Source organism: Ovis aries, chromosome X (assembly GCF_016772045.2).
Source record: "Ovis aries strain OAR_USU_Benz2616 breed Rambouillet chromosome X, ARS-UI_Ramb_v3.0, whole genome shotgun sequence".
Classification (NCBI taxonomy): Eukaryota; Metazoa; Chordata; class Mammalia; order Artiodactyla; family Bovidae; genus Ovis; species Ovis aries.
In genome coordinates, this window is record NC_056080.1 from 6049113 (window position 1) to 6069416 (window position 20304).

General features: G+C 52.6%; 1 protein-coding gene and 1 long non-coding RNA gene across 2 annotated transcripts in view; one reads left to right on the forward strand and one right to left on the reverse strand.

The window, feature by feature from the left end:
* CD99 (CD99 molecule (Xg blood group)) overlaps positions 1–10857 on the reverse strand; it is a 33264-nt gene extending 22407 nt beyond the window's left edge. Inside the window, exon 1 of the mRNA XM_027963297.3 lies at positions 10619–10857. Coding sequence (XP_027819098.2) covers positions 10619–10835 — 217 coding nt within the window. The 5' untranslated portion in view covers positions 10836–10857. The remainder of the gene's footprint in view (positions 1–10618) is intronic.
* On the forward strand, positions 986–7537 carry LOC121818229 (uncharacterized). Its single transcript, XR_006058300.2, has 2 exons — positions 986–1126; positions 5283–7537. It is a non-coding gene; the product is annotated as an uncharacterized LOC121818229 (long non-coding RNA).
* Positions 10858–20304: the final 9447 nt, after the last annotated feature.

The following is a 20304-nucleotide window of genomic DNA, read 5'->3' on the forward strand; positions in this document are numbered from 1 at the left end:
CCTGTAGAAACACCAGACAATCCGGAAAAGGGTAACTTTTCCTTTTCTTTTTTAACTGCTGCCGAGAAGGGGGGAACTGCCTTTATTCCGCTGCTGTTCTATCCGGTTGCTGGCTGCTTTATTGAAACGATGTCAACACTATTTCTATTTCCAATTAACGATGAGATGAAGAAAAGCCAAGGTAATTCTGCTGAGCGTCCGGTTAGCAGGAAGGAGAATGGTGGCCGACTGAAGGATCACTGTTCCGTTCAGTCCAGTCACTCAATCATGTCCGACTCTGCGACCCCACGGACTGCAGCACGCCAGGCCTCCCTCTCCATCACCACCTGCCGGAGTTTACCCAAACTCATGTCCATTGAGTCGGGGATGCCTTCCAACCATCTCAACCTCTGTTGCCCCCTTCTCCTCCCGCCCTCAATCTTCCCCAGAATCAGGGTCTTTGCAAATGTGCACAAATCAAAGATGACACGCACCACCCCTCCCCCAACCTCAGGAAGTGCCGGGCATCTAACAGGCCGCTTTCATCCCCGGGAAGCTCCAGACGGTCAGGACATGTTCCGTCCTGCAGAATGGCACACAGAAAGACTAGAACCGCCTCCCTCTCCCTTCCTCTTTTGTGTGGATGCGGGCGGGCGGGCAGCTTTGTGTGCTGAGTGACTGAGTGTGTGTGTCTATGTATCTGTGCCCATTTAGAGTGGCTTGGGATTCCCTGGCAGCTCAGATGGTAAAGAATCTGTGTGCAGTTTGGGTGTGTAGAGTTTGGGGCAGTGTGTCTCTGTGCGTGATTTTTCCCCCCAAGTGTGTATTAAGAACAGGCAGACAGGTATTATTTTTAAAAAAAGAATGCAGTCATGCCGTTTGCGGCCACATGGGTGGACCTGGAGACGATTATACTCAGTGAAGTCAGTCAGACACAGAAAGCCAGATATCATGTATCGCTGACGTGTACAATGTAAAAAAAAACATTAGACCAGTGAAGCTATTTATAAAACCAAAACAGGTTCACAGACACAGGGGACAAACTTGTGGTTCCCAAAAGGCAGAAGTGGCGGTGGGGCGATGAATAAGGGGTTTAAGACTCAGACGCACACACTCCTACATCTGGGCTTCCCAGGCGGCTCGGAAGGTAAGGCACCCGCCTCCCCACGCAGGCGATGCAGGCTCGGTCCCTGGGTCGGGAAGACCCCCTGGAGGAGGGCATGGCGACCCACTCCAGTGTTCCTGCCTGGAGCATCCCGTGGCCGGCCCGCCAGGTTGCAGAGAGTCAGACATGACTGAGCGACGGCGCCGTTCACCCTGGTGCGGATGTGTGCGCTGCAGGTACGCGCTCACGGGTGCGTCTACGCGTGTGTGCGCATGCGCGTGAATACGTATTGCACAAGCGCTGTGTGCATGCGTGCGCGTGAATACGTATTGAACCAGTGCTGCGTGTGCGTGAATACGTATTGAACCAGTGCACACACCTTCTGTCTGAGGGGGTGCGCACACACTGCCTCCCTGCTTAGCGGCGCTCACTGCAGGCTCAGACGCCCAGCCGGGATGGTTCTCCACCCGTCACCTGGGCGGCGTCTCCACGTTGACCAGGCCCCCGCTCTCCCCAGAGGCTGCCTCCTGTCTCCCCACCCCGACTTCAAGAAGCTGACGGCTCCCCTGAGTGCCTCCCACCTCGGCGGGGAGGCGCATACACAGACCCCCCCCAACCCAAGCCCCACCCCAGCGATCATGGAGGCGGGGCGGACTGTCCACGCGGCCAGAAGCTGAGTGCCCGGTGCAGACCTCAGAGGCAGAAACCGTCAAAGCGGTTCGCTCGCTGCAGAGCGTGGCAGGACCCCAGCCCCCAGGCCGGAAGCCTGCAGCGCGTCTGTGGTTTGCAGGCGGTGCCCCTTCAAGCCTCCGGATGTGCTGGAGGAGGGGACAGGGAGGGGGGCACCCCGTGACTCAGACGGGGCGAGGCGGGCCCCAGAGAGGGCACCAGGCAGTGAATCATCACCCAGCATCCTCCCCATCACGCTCGGCCAGCTGGTCTCCTTCCTTCCGTCATCCCATCCTCTCGAGACCCCAGGCGTCCCCAAGGCCTGCGCACTGGGCTCCTCGTGGGGGACACTGTCTGGGGCTTTGCCGCAGAAACCACGAGTCTGTGCCCCTAATAACCACCAAGCCTCCGGGTGCCCAGCACGGAGCTCAAGGCCACGGTCCATCTTCCCTGGAGTCCCGCCAGGGTGACACGTGGGCACACTCCAACGGGAGGACGGGCAGACCATGACACCGAGTCAGCAAAGATCAGTCATCCCGTGGGTGCAGGACACCGAACCACCTCCACGGCGGCATCTCCCGGCTGTCTGAGGGAGCCCTCTCAGAGAGCCCTTGTGCAGCACCACAGGGGGCAAGCAGCCCTTCTCCGGCGCTCAGCCCTCTTCCCGCACAGTGTAGACGCCCCGGGCATGATTACAATGGATTAGATCCATCAGCGGTTACAGAGGTGAAGCGTAAGCTGGGGAGAAGTTTTGGGGGGGCAGGTGGGATCTCGGGGGAAGCCAGCATCCGCCTTTGCAGAGGCGGACAGGGAAGCTTGCTTCCTGCAGCCGAACAGGGTGTGTAGTCTACACCCCAGGCGACACTCCCCTTCTTCCCCAGCCCTGAGTCCCCTTATCTTGCAGGAATGCAGAGAGGACAAGCCACAGCCTCGTGAGAAGTTTATAAGGAGTCTAGCTGGTCTATTCACCTTATCTACAATTTATGTATCATTTATGTGTGATCATTCATCTAACATCTATCTCCTGCAGAAGGGAAAGGCTACCCACTCCCAGGATTCTGGCCTGGAGACTTCCTTGGGCTGTACAGTCCATGGGGGTCGCAAAGAGGCGGACACAACTGAGCGACTTTCACTTTCAAGATCTCAGTTCAGTTCAGTCGCTCAGTCATGCCTGACTCTTTGTGACCCCATGGACTGCAGCACGCCAGGCCTCCCCGTCCACCACCATCTCCCAGAGCCTGCTCAAACTCATGCCCATCGAGTCGGTGATGCCATCCAGCCATCTCATCCTCTGTCGTCCCCTTCTCCTCCTGCCCCCAATCCCTCCCAGCATCAAAGTCTTTTCCAATGAGTCAACTCTTCGCATGAGGTGGCCAAAGTATTGGAGTTTCAGCTTCAACATCAGTCCTGCCAGTGAACACCCAGGGCTGATCTCCTTTAGAATGGACTGGTTGGATCTGCTTGCAGTCCAAGGGACTCTCAAGAGTCTTCTCCAACACCACAGATCAAAAGCATCAATTCTTCGGTGCTCAGCCTTCTTCACAGTCCAACTCACATCCATACATGACCACTGGAAAACGTCAAGATCTACCTACCTGTATGCATCCATCCATCCAACTGTGCAATCATTGCATCTATTGACCTTAGCTATCTAGCTAGGCATGCATCCTGTCCGTCACCTATAAATCTATAACCCATCATCCATCCATCAATCATCAATCCCATCTACCAAGGGCTGCCTCAGTCCAGCCAGGCCCTGCATGCTGTGCCAAGTCGCTTTAGTCCTGTCTGACTTTTTCCGACCCCGTGGACTGTAGCCCGCCAGACTCCTCTGTCAACAGGGATCCTCCAGGCAAGAGTGTTTGCCACGCCCTCCTCCAGGGGATCTTCCTGACCCAGGGATCGAACCCGGGTCTCCCACATTGCAGGCAGATTCTTTACCAGCTGCACCAGCGGGGAAGCCCCAGTCAGGCCAGTGGTCCTTAACTCAGTCCTCAGCACAGTGGCAGGGGTGGGGGATGCTCTCATGGGTCAGGCAAGCACCCCATCCCCGTGACCTCACCTCCCATGACGGCCCCCTCCCCCACCAAGCCGCTCTCAGACCCACCCAGGCCCTCTGTCTTCATCCTACACCGTGTGAACCCTTGTTCAAGCACTGAAGAATTCACCTGCCTGGCTCCCTTTGTCCAGCAAGGCTTCATTCTGTGCCCAAGATGAAGGCATCTGGATCCTCCATGGATCACTGACCTCTAAGACCATCACAGCAGATGGTGACGGGCCACACTTGAATTCTCGCCCTGCAAAGAGAAATCTGCACGCCTCCTCGCCCGCCCCAGAGGCAGCATCATCTGCTTGCTGTCTACCCCTGATGCGGTCCACCGCGCCCTCGCGGTCACACCACCACGACGCTTCTGGTTGGTTTGCAGAGGGGCAGAGTGCAATCAGACAAGGCTGGGGGTGGGGGTGGGGGGTGGGAGAAGGGGAGGGACGCTGATAAAAAGAAGTGGTCACAATGTTTTTGGCTACAGGGTCTGGGGATGACTAATACCTTCCAAGCTCTGGAATGCAACCCTTCTGACTTTAGCCGCGTGCTCAAGGAAGGGCGGTGAACAAGCGGGAATTCACCCTAACTCTCTGCAGACACTGGAAAATCAATGATTGACGTATCTGGGTTCCTCCTGGCGGATTCTTCATCGTTCTGGGTCAGGATCCTTCATCGTTCTAGGTCTTTCCTTCCTCCTGTGGGTGCTGCCCTACGGAAGTGCCTTTAGTATTTGCTGGAAAGCTGGTTTGCTGGTGTTAAACGCTCTATAATGACTGCTTATCTGTAAACCTTTTGATTTCCCTATCAATGTTGAATGAGATCCTTGCAGGTAATCTTGGTTATAGATTACTTTTTTTTTTTTCTTTCAGTACTTTAAAGGTATCCTTCCATTCCCTTCTGGCCTGCAGAGTTTCTGCTGAAAGATTAGCCGTTAGGCAAACTCAGAGGTGGGATTCAAGAGTCAGAGGACATGTATGTGTGTGCGTGCTAAGTCGTGTCCGACTCTTTGCGACCCCACTGGACTGTAGCCTGCCGGGCTCCTCTGTCCATGGGATTCTGCAGGCTAGGATTCCCTGGAGTTGCCACGCCCTCCTCCAGGGAATCTTCCCCACCCAGGTACTGAACCCAGGTCTCCTAACATTTGGCAGGTGGGTTTTTTTTTTTTACCACTAGTATCAGCTGGGGAATCCCAGACATATGTACGCTTATGGGGATGACAGAGGATGAAATGGTTGGATAGCATCACTGACTCAATGGACATAAGTTTGGGTGAACTCCGGCAGTTGGTGATGGACAGGGAGGCCTGGTGTGCTGCAGTCCATGGGGTCGCAGAGTCGGACACGCATGAGCGACTGAACTGAAGTGATGGTTAATTCATGTTGCTGCATGACAGAAACCAAGCCAATATTGTAAAGCAATCATCAATCAATTAAAAATATACTTTTTTTAAAGTAATCTTTTTTTTTTTTTTTTCTCTCTCAAAAGCACCCTAAGGAATCATCACTCGGCTCTTTGAAAAGTTGCTGATGTCCTGACTGTCTCTTCTGGACAATAAAGAGATTCTATCAAACACTTTCACGGGCAGAACGCAGAGCAAAAAGAAAGAGGTTTCAGACTTGCAAACGCATGTCAAAGTCCCCACCCAGCCTGTGACCCTCAGGAACAAAGAGGTTTCACTATGAAGCCAGGTCCACCCAGAGACACGAACCGGTCTGAAACCATACCAGGGGTTACTTAGCAAAGTGTGGGCAGAAGCAAGCTGGTGTTTGCTCCTCTGACCTGTCTGATGATCTTCTTTGAACGCACTCAACTCATAGCACGTCGGAGGTCTCGAACCCCCCACCCCACCACCCCGTGGAGAAACACTGGGGAATTATTAGAAAAAAAAAAAAAAAAGGAACTTTTTGGTCTCCGGTTTACAGGACTTAAAAAAAAAAGTCTCAGTTAGCCAAACGGCTGGTGCACCGAGTCATTCTAAGACAAAGCTGAAACTAACACACCCATACGCCAACTCCCAAAACTGCTCTAAGAACTCGGTGAAGAATACGAACAGGAAATTTAAAAAAAAACAAAAGGAACTTCTGTTTCCCTACACGAAGAGACACAGCTGCAGCTGTGACAGGCACGGGCAGACCTGGCTTTACTGTGTTTTCCTTGACAGTTATTTATTTATTTTAACAAATCAAGGGTTTGGGGCAATCCGGCTCCAACGCCACCAAATTTACAGGCTCTATTTTCACTGTAACTTGGGCTCACTTCTTGTCTGTGTGTCATATTTTGGAGATTCCTGGGACCTTTCAAACTTTTTCATTATGATCGTACGTGCAGTCATGTCACCTGGTCCAACCCTTCACAGAAAATAGATGGGGGGGAAACAATGGAAAGACTGACAGACTTCATCTTGGGGAAGGGGTGGGGGCTTCAAAATCACAGCAGATGGTGACTGCAGCCATGAAATTGAGAGACGCTTGCTTATTGGAAGAAAAGCTATGACCCACCTAGACAGCATATTAAAAAGCAGAGACACTACTTTGTCAACAAAGGTCCGTCTAGTCAAAGCTATGGTTTTTCCAGTCGTCATGTATGGATGGGAGAGTTGGACCGTAAAGAAGGCTGAGTGCCAAAGAACTGATGCTTTTGAGCTGTGGTGTCGGAGAAGACTCCTGAGAGTCCCTTGGACTGCAAGGAGATCCAACCAGTCCATCCTAAAGGAACTCAGTCCTGAATATTCCTTGAAAGGACTGATGCTGAAGCTGAAACTCCAATACTTTGGTCACCTAATGGGAAGACCTGACTCATTGGAAAAGACCCTGATGTTGGGAAAGATTGAAGGCGGGAGGAGAAGGGGGCGACAGAGGATGAGATGGTTGGGTGGCATCACTGACTCCATGGACATGAGTTTGAGCAAGCTCCGGGAGTTGGCGATGGACACGAAGGCCTGGGGTGCCACGGTCCATGGGGTCGTAAAGAGTCAAACACAACACACCATTTGCGTGTCCCATACAACCAGGCCGTTCTCCCAGGAGGACACGAGCATAAAAAAATACTCACAACTGCTGAGTGTGGTAGAAGAGTGTGTGTGTGTGTCTTTCTCCCATATGGTTGTAAGGGTGATAATTAATTAGGGCTGGGCCTTCCTCGGTGGTCCACTGGTTAAGAATCCACCCACCAATGCAGGAGAACAGAGGTTCGATTCCCGGTCCGGGATGATCCCAAATGCATCAGAGCAACCAAGTACAGGCAGTACAGCTACCGAGCCTGGACTCCCAAGTCCGGGAGCTGCAGGGACTGACGCCCCATGCCCAGACCTGCTGCTCTGCAACTGGACGGTAACCCACACTCGCCACAACAAGAGACTGACCCTTTGCGAGTGTGCTCAGGCCTGTCTGACTCTTTTGCGACCCTGTGGACTGCAGCCCACCAGGCTCCTCTGTCCATGAGATTCTCCAGGCAAGAAGACTGGAGTGGGTTGCCGTTCCCTTCTCCAGGGGATCTTCCCGACCCAGGGTTCAAACCCAGGTCTCTTGGATTGGAAGGCGGATTCTTTACCGCTGAGCCATCCGAGAAGTCTAACAAAGACCCAGTGCCCAGGAATAGAACCTGGGTCTCCGGCATTGGTAAGCGGATGGATTCTTTATCATCTGAGTCCCCAGTGCAGCCAAAAAAAAAAAAAAAAATCCACAAAAACTCTGTTGGAAACAGGTACAGACTTCTCTTCCCTCACTGTTTTCATGATACATACAGTCATATCATCTGGTCCCAACCCTTCATAGCAAAGAGATGGGGAAAAATGCAAACAGTGACAGACTTCATTTTCTCGGGCTCCAAAATCACGGCGGACGGTGACTGCAGCCATGAAATTAAAAGACACTTGCTCCCTGGAAGAAAAGCTGTGACCAACCTAGACAGCGTATTGAAAAGCAGAGACGTGACTTTGCCAACACAGGTCTGTCTAGTCAAGGCCAAAGTCCTTTCTCTGCCCTTTTCAAAGGTGGGTAAATATTTTGCATGGCTAAAGGAACCTGTTTTGACAACCTGTACTGAAGGGGTGACATTTACTTAGCTGCTTTTACTTTATATATATATATATATATATATATATATTTTTTTTTTTTTTTTTTTGACGACACCAGGTGCTAGCTGGGGCTCCCCTGACGACTCAGACAGTAGAGACTTTGCCTGCAGTTCAGGAGACCGGGGTTTGATCCCTGGGTCTTCTTTGCAGCATGTGGAAATAATTCCCCGACTAGGAATCTAAACCATGCCCACTGTACTGGCAGCTCAAAGTCTTAGCCACTGGGTCACCAGGGAAGTCCATGAAGGGTTAGTTGCTCAGTCGTGTCTGACTATTCTGTGACCCCATAAACTGCAGCCCTCCAGGCTCCTCTGTCCATGGGATTCTCCAGGCAAGAACAGTGGAGTGGGTTGCCATGCCCTCCTCCAGGGGATCTATCTGGCCCAGGAATCGAACCCAGGGCTCCTGCACTGGCAGGCGGATGGATTCTTTACCATCTGAGCCCCCATGCTAACTGCTAAGTCACCTCAGTCGTGCCCGACTCTGTGCGACCCCATAGACGGCAGCCCACCAGGCTCCTCCGCCCATGGGATTTTCCAGGCAAGAGTACTGGAGTGGGGTGCCACTGCCTTCTCTGAGGGAAGCCCGTTATATACCCACAAAAGGACTTCTGGAGATCCATAAACGCACTATGCCTTATTAATCCTAAGAACTGGTGCAGGAAAAGACTTGCCTGGCCATCCGGGGGGTTAAGACTCTAGGCTTCCGTGTATGCGGAATCGAGGGAAAAATGGTAGAGACGCACCTCTCTCTCTGCAGGGCAGGAAGAGAGCGGCAGATGTGGAGGACGGATCGGGCGGACAGAACGGGGGAAGGAGAAGGCGGGATGAACGAGCAGAGCAGCTCGGCCACGCGTATACTACCACACGCAGGAGAGCGAGCTGGTGGGCAGCTGCCGAACAGTGCAGCCTCATGGGGGCTAGAAAAACTCTCGCCAGCCGGTGTGACTCACACACAGCAACAGACAAACAACAAAGCTCTCTCACGGAGAACTTTACGGTGGAGCAAACCAGGCAGGTTTTAAGGCAGGAAAGAGAGAAACAGGAAACCCAATCCGGGCCCTCCCCACCACGCTATAAAAGTATTCCAGCAAGTCCCCGTGGATCAGGCTGAATGTCTTTTAAAGCCTCCCCCCAAACGCACAAGTTCTTGAACGTGTTTTAAACTGAAAGCCGCTTTTGTGCCCCCCCCCCCCCCCCCCCCCCCCCGGGAATGCAGCCCACCAGGCTCCTCTGTCCATGGGGTTCTCCAGGCCAGAATACCGGAGTGGGTTGCCATGCCCTCCTCCAGGGAAATCTTCCCGACCCAGGGATCCAAACGGGGTCTCCTGCACAGCAGGCGGATTCTGTAGCAGCTGAGCCACCAGGGAAGGGGCACAGTTTAAAAGTTCACACATTAATTAGCAAGCCCTCCCTAAGACAAACAGCAGGCGGGAGCCAGGGCATAAAAAATGCAACCTTCATAGCGCTGAGCTGGAAATTTCCATATCAACATTTTTTTTTAGGTCTTTGGGGTCCTGCAGTCTGGTTCCTAAACCATACCTACCACTGATCTATCCAGTCCTGAAGAGTGGACACCTTTCCTGTCGCTGTTTCCTTAAAAAATAACCATATATAAAGGAGAGAAAGCAACCGTTAATTGGAGAAACCGGTTTTTTTTTTTTTTAAAGCCACACCCAGCAACTTTCCTTTTAAAAGGACAGAGAAGGCTGGAAACCAGGATCTCAACTTCCATTTTAAAAGGAGAAAGAAAAATGCCCCCAACAGACAGGCACGCTGGGCGTCCTTTATTTTTTTCCAGGGTTTTTCCCAATTATCTCCTGGGCCACATAGCTGATCATTAGGCGTCTCTTGGATGCCGAGCCCTGCACCCGAGTGGCGCGCTCATCAAGACACACGGCCCTAAGACACACACACACACACACACACACACACACACACACACACACACACACACACACACACCGCTTGATGGTCTCCAGGCCTCCGAGTTTTTCCTGCCTCCCTCCCCTTCTCCCGGGTTTCAGGCTCCCGGGCCGAGTCCAAATTTAGGCCGGGGCCGTAGGGCGTGGCTCCGGGCAGGCAGCCGTCACCAGGCCCGGCCCGCGCGCAGCTGGGACCGGGGCCCCTGCAGGGGCGCACGGGTGGGCCCGCAACGAAACGGGAAGAGGGACAGAGCGGGAGGTGGGGTCTCGGGGCGGGGGGCGGTCTGAGGCCGCCGCCAATGCCCATTGGGTGCCTCCAACTTGAAGACTTTGTGGATTTGAAAGCAAACAAACTACTGCCAAAAAAAAAAAAAAAAAAAACTTCGAGAGGGTCCGCCTCCAAAGGCGCACCGGGAGAAAGCGAGCGGAAAGAGGGAGCCCGCCTCCTTGCGGCGTCGGCCACCGGCTGGCATAGCGGATCCTTGCCGTGGGGAGGAGAGCCCTAGGGGTCCCCGGCGCCGACCCGCCCCGCGCGCCCCGGCTGCAGCCACACAAAGTAAGCCTCCCACCGAGGCGCGTGTCCCGGCATCGTGCGCCCCCACCAGGCAGGTGAGCCCCGACACCGTCCGCCCCCAGGTAACCCTCCCCAAGTGCGCCCCCCAAACTGCGTGCCAAACGATGTCCACCCGCCACGGATCGCCTCTTAAGGTTCGCCGCGCCCCCTTCCCTGGGGTCCCAACGCGGGTGGCCAAGTCCGATCCGCGCGCCCCTGGGCGGGGGCGGCGGGGGCAGGGGGGTGCCCACCGGCCGGCGCTCACTCACCCTGGGTGGACACCAGGCTTCCGAGCAGGCCGAACAGGAGCAGCGTTAGGGCGGCCCGACGCGCCATGGTGCGCCCCTCGCAGCGCAGGGAGCGTCCCGGGAGTGGCGCGCGCGCGGGCTGCCGCACGGGCTGCGGCGGGCGGGCAGGACAACCCCACCCGGCCCGCCCGGGGCGGGGCGGGCAGGCGGGCGGAACCCGGGGCGGGAGCGGCGCCATCGCCCCGCCCCGGCCTGAACTCGCCCCGCCCGCGGCCGCCGCCCCAAACGCTGGGCCCCCGGGGAGCAAGCCGCCGGGGAGGGCCGCGCGGGCTGGAATCCAACCCTCTCCGGCTCGGGCCGCGTCTCTCCGCCCCGCTTCCTCTGCTGTCTTCTTGGGAACCCCTAGACAGACTCCCTTCCCCTCCCCTTCTCTGTTAAGTGTGCTCCCCTCTGCCTTGCACGCCGCAGCCCGCGGGCCCGAGTCCAGCCTGGACCAGCACACCGCAGAGCGTGGGCGAGGCTTTTAAGGGCGCAGGGCGGACGCCCCTGGGGCTTCCCAGGTGGCCTTAGCGGTAAAGCACCCGCCTGCCTCCGCAGGAGACGTGGGTTCGATCCCTGGGTGGGGAAGATTCCCTGGAGGAGGGCATGGCAACCCACTCCAGTGTTTTTGCCTGGAGAATCCCATGGACAGAGGAGCCTGGTGGGGCTACAGCCCATGGGGTCACACAGAGTCGGACACGACTTGATCCTTACTTCCCAGACTGGCCAAGAACCTCCTTTGCAGGTTCTTTGCATTCCCTAAGCATCTTCCCCCCAAAGGCAGGAATGGGGAGGTGCAGGCCACCGGGCCTTCTTACCCATTCGAGGCAGCTGGCGCCCAGGGTGGGGGTGGGGAGAGACCTTTCTGGGGACAGTCGCCAGCCACAGCTGCAGCGTGGCCCTTTGGCCCTGTCCCAGGCTTAGGTGGGTGCTAAGAAGCTTCAGTCGTGTCCGACTCTCTGCCACCCCATGGACTGTGGCCCGCCAGGCTCCCCTGTCCATGGGATGCTCCTGGCAAGGATACTGGAGTGGGTGGCCATGCCCTCCTCCAAGGGAATCTTCCCGACCCAGGGATCGAACACATGTCTCCTGCATTGGCAGGCTGTTTACCGCTGGCGCCACCTGGGGAAGCGAAGCGCTTAAAATGCTCTCTGCCTGCCTTCAGGGCCTCGGAACAGCGGGTGAGACCTAGAATAGCCCTGAGTCACCGTTTCATCATTCCACCCTGCCCCCTGGGCTCAGACCCTCCCCATCACACGCCTTTCCACTCAGGATGACTCAGAACCCTCCTCCCATTCCACCCCACCCCCTCCACACACACGCACGCACGCACGCATGCACGCACACCGCTGTCCTGCCGATACCTTCTGCCGGTACACACAGCGGACACGTGTTCCCCTGTGTGGGACACACACCTGGCTCGAGAGGTGCAATGACCCACACACACCCCAGGACTCCTTGACAGCTGAACAAACACTTCGGAGGCGCGGAGAACGGTGGTTCTTTTTTCTTGGCCAATGGAAACCCCAACACACACAAGATTGCAGTTACATAATGTAATCATGTGGGGGACGGGGCAGGGGACAGAAAAACAGAAAAACGGCCTGTGGAAGTGTTACTTTTTTATAGTTAACGTGGACTGACTGCTCAGTCAGGGAGCCCCCCCACCTCCGCCTCCCCTCCCCTGCAATGCGTGCGTGCTAAGTCCCTTCAGTCGTGTCTGACTCTTTGCAACCCCAGGAACTGTAGCCTGCCAGACTTCTCTGTCCATGGGATCCTCCAGGCAAGAATACTGGAGTGGGTTGCCATGCCCTTCTCCAGGGCATCTTCCCGACCCAGGCATCGAGCCTTCATCTCCTGCGTTGGCAGGCGAGTTCTTTACCACTGAGCAACCTGGGAAGCCCAGAGAGACCCACACCTCCTTGCAAACTTCTCTCTGCATCTTTTCCCGCGTCTCACTTTCCAGGCTTTTCACTGTGCCAATTATCGTGGTCTTGGGGCCAGTAGAGGGTGTGGACCTTGGGCGGTTGTAAACAAGAGGACTTCTGGGACGCTTCTTAGGGAGGAAAGGGATTCTGGAGCTGCTGCAGCCGTGTTGCCACCTTGAGGTAAGTCAGCCTCTCAGTGAAGGAGCCATGTGCTTCCTGGCAGATTCCAAAGACCCTTCCCTGGGAGCTTTCCACTTCATCCCAAGTACCTTCAGAAGAAAGACCCTACCTGGCAAATCTCCACCCTCTGACAACTGCCCTGCACCATGGCTGACACGTTTCTCTTTTTAGAAGCTTCTGGAAGCTGGGCATATTTGATCAGTGAGAGACTTGAGTCCCCACCATCAGCTGTCATCTTTGGCACCACTGCGCTCTGAATGGCAGGCTTGGAGTTTTTTTTCTTTATGTCTCTCCAGAGACGCATTTTGAAGACTTCTCTGATTCATTATGATGACTTTGCATTTTTTTTCTTTCAGTGCTGCTTTCCTTGGTTCCAAACAACAAAAAATTTCCATAACATCATGCAGACGCTTTGGCTTCCAAGAGGCTCTAACTTCCAGAATGAAATTAAGTTAGTTGAAAAACCTTCCTGCCTTGTATCCAAACACCACGGAACTAGAGTGAAGTTCATTAGCCAGACCAGGAGTGGGACCAAGCGCATTTGGGGACAGGCAAGCAAAGGGGCTCATTAGGTCAACGCATTCAACTAACGTTGTGTTCAGTTGCTAAGTTTCTGTACATGTATTGCTTGAAGTTTCAGCTTCAGCATCAGTCCTTCCAATGAATATTCAGGACTGATCTCCTTTAGGACGGACTGGTTGGATCTCCTTGCAGTCCAAGGGACTCTCGAGAGGCTTCTCCAACACCACAGTTCAAAAAGCATCCATTCTTGGGCGCTCGGCCGTCTTTATCGTCCAGCTCTTGTGAGTAAGCTCTTTGTCTGCTGGAGATCTCAGCATGGCAGTTTGCTTTGGCTGATCGTGTTCAGGATCTAAGTCGTGTTCAGTTCTTTGCCACCTCATGGACTATAGCCTGTGAGGGTCATCTGTCCTTCACTTTCTCCCGGAGTTTGCTTCCGATTCCTGTCCACTGAGTCAGTGATGCCAGCCAACCATCTCATCCTCTGTCATCCCCTTCTCCTCCTGCCTTCAGTCTTTCCCAGCATCTGGGTTTCTTTTTTTTTTTTCCCAATGAGTCAGCTCTTTGCATCAGGTGCCCAAAGTATTGGCGCTTCGGCTTCAGTCCTTCTGGTGAGTATTCAGGGTTGATTTCCTTTAGGATTGACTGCTTGCTGGGTGTCAAGCAAATGAAGCTACTCCGGTAACAGCTTCGATATATACATACCAGTTGAACCACAGGACGTGACCAAGGTTGGACCATTTCTGACGGATGCAAAAGGCAATTCTACTTGTCACTGTTACTCTCGGTGTCTCCCAGTCTTATTCTGGGACCTAATCTATTTCTTCAGTTTTTAACGGCTAGTTCATCTGACTGGTCCATTTGTAATCTGCCGTCCCAGCCAGACCTTTGTGTTTACGTATGCGTGTTAAGTGACTTCAGTCGTGTCCGACTCTTTGCAACCCCATGGACTGTAGCCCGTCAGGCTCCTCTGTCCATGGGATTCTCCAGGCAAGAGCACTGGAGTGGGTTGCCATGCCCTCCTCCACGGGATCTTTGCAACCCAGGGATGAAACCTGAGTTTCTTTTGTCTCGTCCCTTGGCAGGCAGGTTCTTTAACCACTAGCGCCACCTGGGAAGCCCATATATATATATAAACTGTGAAACAGACGTGTGCACACAGGTTAAACAACAGACGCTTATTCCCACAGTCCGGGAATAAAGTGGCTCCTGTTTGGGCGCCACTTTCCGGGGTCCAGGTGGGCGTGAGGAACTCTGCCCATGGCAAAGGTCATGAGGAAGGAGGCTTCGGCATACACAAAGGTGGATCGAGCCTCAGGAAACCCCCTGTTCCCGAGCATCTACCCCCAAAACCAGGGTCTGCCTACTTTACTGTTTCATGCTCTCACCTATACCTCTGACTTTACGGGGGCTGACCCCCATTACCTCTCTCGGAGAAGGAGTTAACTTACAGCTCCAAGTCAATAAAAATTCCTGGGCGTGACAAGAGTGTTTCAACTTACGAACTCCTCTGAAGGTTATCTAGCCCGCCTGTACAGTTTCGTCCGGCCACATGTGATTGTTTATAGCCTCCCAATCGTGAGAGGCACGAGATGTGTTAAACTTACTAAAGGCAGATTCTTTTGGGAAGTTAGAAATTATTGGTATAGTGGGTTGGTTAAGGATTATATTGATGAAGGGTTTTTCATTTGTTGTGCCAATAATTGCTGCTAATTCCCTGCCCTGGGTGTAACAAGGGTGTCTCAGGTCAAACCTCTCAGCCAGCTAGGCAGACTAGCTTGTGTGACAGGATTATCCACACTCCTGCCACTACGCACATGATTGTTTACTACCTCTCAACCATAAACAGCACAGAGAGTTTGGAGTATTTTGAAAATGTTAATTAGCATAGGGCTTTTCTCATTGTTGAGTCAATGATTGCTGCCAGGCCTCCATATCCTTAGGCACCTGGGAATATATTAATGTATTTGGAATATAGAAAAGGAAATAGAGTAGTTTTTGATGTTAGCAATACTAGACTTTTTGAGTTAAGGAATTTTCTCTTTTGTAATAGATCACTGTACTTTGTTATAAATCACTGTGTCCTTGCTGTGCAAAAATGTAACTTTATCACTATCTTAAGACTAAATAGATCTTAAGGGGAACATTGGTGAAGGGTTTTCATTTGTTGGGCTGATCTTTGCTGCTAAATCTCCATAGTCCCTGCCCTTATAATGAATATAACTAGCATATAGGAGAAATAAGTATTAACCTTTAAGATTAATCATGTTAACCTTAGGTCAAATAAATTCCTTTCTTAGTTGTAACCCACTACACCCTCTCCCAATAGGAATGCAACTTTATCTGCCACCTTCAGAGGGTGGTGCCTGGTTTAAGAAAAAACACCCTTCGAAAAAATCAGTTTTTTGGTTATCAGAAAGAAAGGATCGTAAAATGTCAGCAGGCCTCATGGCCAGAAGATGATGTAAAACCCCTAAGACCTTTATGTATACTTTTATGTGAGGCACCTGATTTTGATAAAGGTCAGGACTGCTGACCCCTGCATGACTTTAAAATTTCCAGTTATCTCTATGTGTAACAAAAGGTATATAAGCAAACCTAAAAAATAAAGAGATCAGTTTCTGGAAAGACTGATTCCCCCATGTCGTTTCTTTCTCCCTGTTTTTCTGGCTGAATTCCCACCTGGAGGGTGGGTGCCTGCCACATCTACTTACTTGCCCTGGCTTTTAAGTTCCACGTGAGAAGGAGCCCAAGGAGGGGCACCTTCCGATATTCAAGTGGTGCCGGTCGCCCAACGTAGATGGTGCAAATTCCTTGTCTTGGAATTTTATTGGTATCCCACGTAAACCAAGTTATTCAGCCTCTTTTTCTCCACTAATATTTCCTACTACACTATCCATTTCCAGTCTCTCTATATATCTGTAATTAAATAAGTTTTTTCCTAGGACACTGATTCCGTCTCCCCTTCGAATTACCCTGGATCCACCGGGGTTGGACCCCGGCAAGGCAAGAGCACTGGAGTGGGTTGCCATGCCCTCCTCCACGGGATCTTTGCAACCCAGGGATGAAACCTGAGTCTCTTTTGTCTCGTCCCTTGACAGGCGGGTTCTTTACCACTAGCGCCACCTGGGAAGCTCATATATATATATAAACTGTGAAACAGATGTGTGCACACAGGTTAAACAACAGACACTTATTCCCGCAGTCCTGGAGGCTGGGAGTCTGAGATCCTGCAGTAGTCGGGTTCTGTGTCTGGTGGGGCCAGCTTCCTGGCTGGCGGGTGACCACCTTTCCTCTGTGTCCCCACCTGTTGGAGGGACGGCTCTGGTGCCTCTTCCTCTTCAGTTCAGTCACTCAGTCATGCCCGACTCTCTGCGACCCCAGGGACTGCAGCACACCAGGCCTCCCTGCCCATCACCATCTCCCAGAGTGTACTCAAACTCATGTCCATCGAGTCGGTGATGCCATCCAGCCATCTCATCCTCTGTCGGCCCCATCTCCTCCCACCTTCAATCTTTCCCAGCATCAGGGTCTTTTCAAATGAGTCAGCTCTTCACATCAGGTGGCCAAAGTACTGGAGTTTCAGCTTCAACATCAGTTCTTCCAATGAACACCCAGGACTGATCTCCTTTAGGATGGACTGATTGGATCTCCTTGCAGTCCAAGGGACTCTCAAGAGTCTTCTCCAACACCACAGTTCCAAAGCATCAATTCTTTGGTGCTCAGCTTTCTTCACAGTCCAACTCTCACATCCATACATGGCTACTGGACAAACCATAGCCTTGACTAGGCAGACCTTTGTTGGCAAATTAACATCTCTGCTTTTTAATATGCTGTCTAGGTTGGTCATAACTTCTCTCCCAAGGAGTAAACGTCTCTTAATTTCATGGCTGCAGGCACCATCTGCAGTGATTTTGGAGCCCAAGAATATGAAGTCAGCCACTGTTTCTTCATCTCTCAGCCACTGTTTCCACTGTTTCCCCATCTATTTCCCATGAAGTGAAGGGACCGGATGCCGTGGTCTTCGTTTTCTGAATGTTGAGCTTTAAGCCAACTTTTTCACTCTCCTCTTTCACTTTCATCAAGAGGCTCTTTAGTTCTTCTTCACTTTCTGCCATAAGGGTGATGTCATCTGCATATCTGAGGTTATTGATATTTCTCCCAGCAATCTTGATTCCAGCTTGTGCTTCCCTCCAGCCCAGCGTTTCTCATGATGCACTCTGCATATAAGTTAAGTAAACAGGGTGACAATATACAGCCCTGACGTACTCCTTTCCCTATTTGGAACCAGTCTGTTGTTCCATGTCCAGTTCTAACTGTTGCTTCCTGACCTGCATACAGGTTTCTCAAGAGGCAGGTCAGGTGGTCTGGTATTCCCATCTCTTTGAGAATTTTCCACAGTTTATTGTGATCCACACAGTCAAAGGCCACTGTTTCTCCTATAAAGACATTAATCCTATCCCACTACTGGTCTATAATGCCCTAAAACCCTGCCTCTTCGTCTAACCCCGCCTACCAGTCTAACCCCCGTCCTTGTCTAACCCCGCCTCCTAATCTGACCCCACATTCTTGTCTAACTCCTCCTCCTTGTCTAACCCCGCCTCCTTGTCTAACCCCACCTCCTAATCTAACCCCACCTTCTTGTCTAACCCCGCCTCCTTGTCTAACCCTGCCTCCTAATCTAACCCCGCCTCGTAATCTAACCCCACATTCTCGTCTAACCCCGCCTCCTTGTCTAACCCCGCCTCCTAATCTAACCCCGCCTCCTAATCTAACCCCGCCTCCTTGTCTAACCCCACCTCCTAATCTAACCCCGCCTTCTCATCTAACCCCGCCTTCTTGTCTAACCCCGCCTCCTAATCTAACCCCACCTTCTTGTCTAACCCCACCTTCTTGTGTAACCCAGCCTCCTAATCTAACCACAACTCCTAATACGATCACCTTTGGAATCGGGGCTTTCATATGTGAATTCTGGGAAAGACACACTCATTCACTCCATGACAACCTCTATCTATCAAGAATATTCTTTACAACAGCAGAATAGTAAAAAGATACACGCACACGCACACATATACAAAGCAGCTAGCGGAACTGCCAGAAATCAGTCTATACTTGGAAACTGCAGCCGTTTGAAAGCTTCTCCGAAGATCGTTTAATGGTTTGCAAATACTCGTAAATCCTAAAGGCACAGCCTAAGCAATGCATATTCTACAGAAACTCTCCTGAGAGGACGGAGAGAAAATGACAGAAGGCACACGAAACCTTTCCTTAATTAGTTCGTGTATGCTGAGGAAGGTTTTGGTATCTGTTTGCTAAAGTTTCTGCACTGCATTATTTTGGAACAGGACGTAAACATATTATGGGGTTCCCTCATAGCTCAGTAGGCAAAGAATCTGCCTGCAAACGCAGGAGACCTGGGTTCCATCCATAGGTCGGGAAGATCCCCTGGAGGAGGAAATGGCAACCCACTCCAGTACTGTCGACTGGAGAAGCCCATGGATGGAGGAGCCTGGTGGGCTGGAGTCCATGGGGTCCCAGAGAGTCAGACACGACTCAGTGGCTAAAAAACAACAACAGAATCCAATAGAATTAAATAAAATGAAATAAAGTACAGCATTAGTAAAAAAACAGAATAGAACAGAATTAAATAAAAGAGAATAAAACACAGCATTAATAGGAGGGAAACATTCAAAATTAGAAGAATCAAGTGTGTAAAATAGGTTCCTACTTCCCAGGACAAAGAGAACCTGATCTGTGAATGTTTGCAGCAGACAGCTGGCTGGGAAGCGTTCCTTAACAGTCACACGTGGAGATCTCTCTCCTCATTTGTCCTGAAATTCCCTTTCCCAGCTCAACACCCCCGGGCCCGAGAACAATCGGGAGGCTCCCACACATCTTGGAAGGGTCCCCAAGTTGCAACCAGCTGATGACTCAAGAAAGCAAACCCCACAGAAAGGAGAATGACAGCCGTATACTTTTTCATCTTCCAAGGGATGGATTAGATTAAAAAAAAAAAAAACAACCAACAAGCATGGATCGTTCAGCATCTGGAAGACATTTGGAGTCACCAGTCACGTCAAAATCACGAGTCCTTCTTACTCTGGAGCTAATCTGTCTGCTCCGATCAGGACGTCCCTGGGCCGTGACACCCCCTGGGGAGGGGGGAAGAAAACACCGGCCAAGTCAAGGACTTGGGGGGACGGGGCTGGGGGACTCCGAGATTTAGTTTATCCACAGTGAGGGCAGAGGTGGAGAAGGACGTGGCAACAGCGGTCTCACCTGGAGAATCCCCCGGACAGAGGAGCCTGGAGGGCTACAGCCCACGGGGTCACAAAGGGTCGGACATGACCGAGTGACTGAACCGAACAGCAAGGAAGGGTCTTGGGAACCTCAAACGTGGCAACTGCTCAGTTGGAAGCTCCGGCGTCCGCTGGGACTTGCATTGAGATCAGGAGTGAGGGGGACTGTCTTCCAGGACCCGGCCGACCACCAGCTTGGTTCCTGCCCCTCTCCTGGGCTCCCTTCCGCATTTTCCAGTTCCATCTTCCCGGTGTCTGGGAGCCCCCCTTGGGAGACCCTGGCGACTGCTCCCAGAGGCTGGCATTGCTGGAATGCTGTGTCCTTTTGGGCAGTCAGCTGGACGGGCCTGGCCGCCCTGTGACCTGCCGTCACCTTGGTGGCCGTGGGCGTGTCTGATGACCTCCCCAGGAGTGACTCATCGCCCAGAGGTCCCTGCCAGCAGGTCCTGACCCCACAGGGAGTCCCCCCTGGAGACCGAGCCTCAGTGTCTGCTTCTGGGGGGGTGTCTGACCCCACACACCCCCTGTCTTCCTCACTTCCCAACCCAAGGATAGAACCCAGGTCTCCTGCATTGCAGGCGGATTCTTTGCCAGCTGAGCCACCAGGGAAGCCCATCCTTCAGTATACATAGAAAATAATCAACAAGGACCTACTGTGGGCTTTCCAGGGGGTACTAGCGATAAAGAACCCGCCTGCCAATTGACGAGATGTAAGAGACTTCGGGTTTGATCCCTGGGTTGG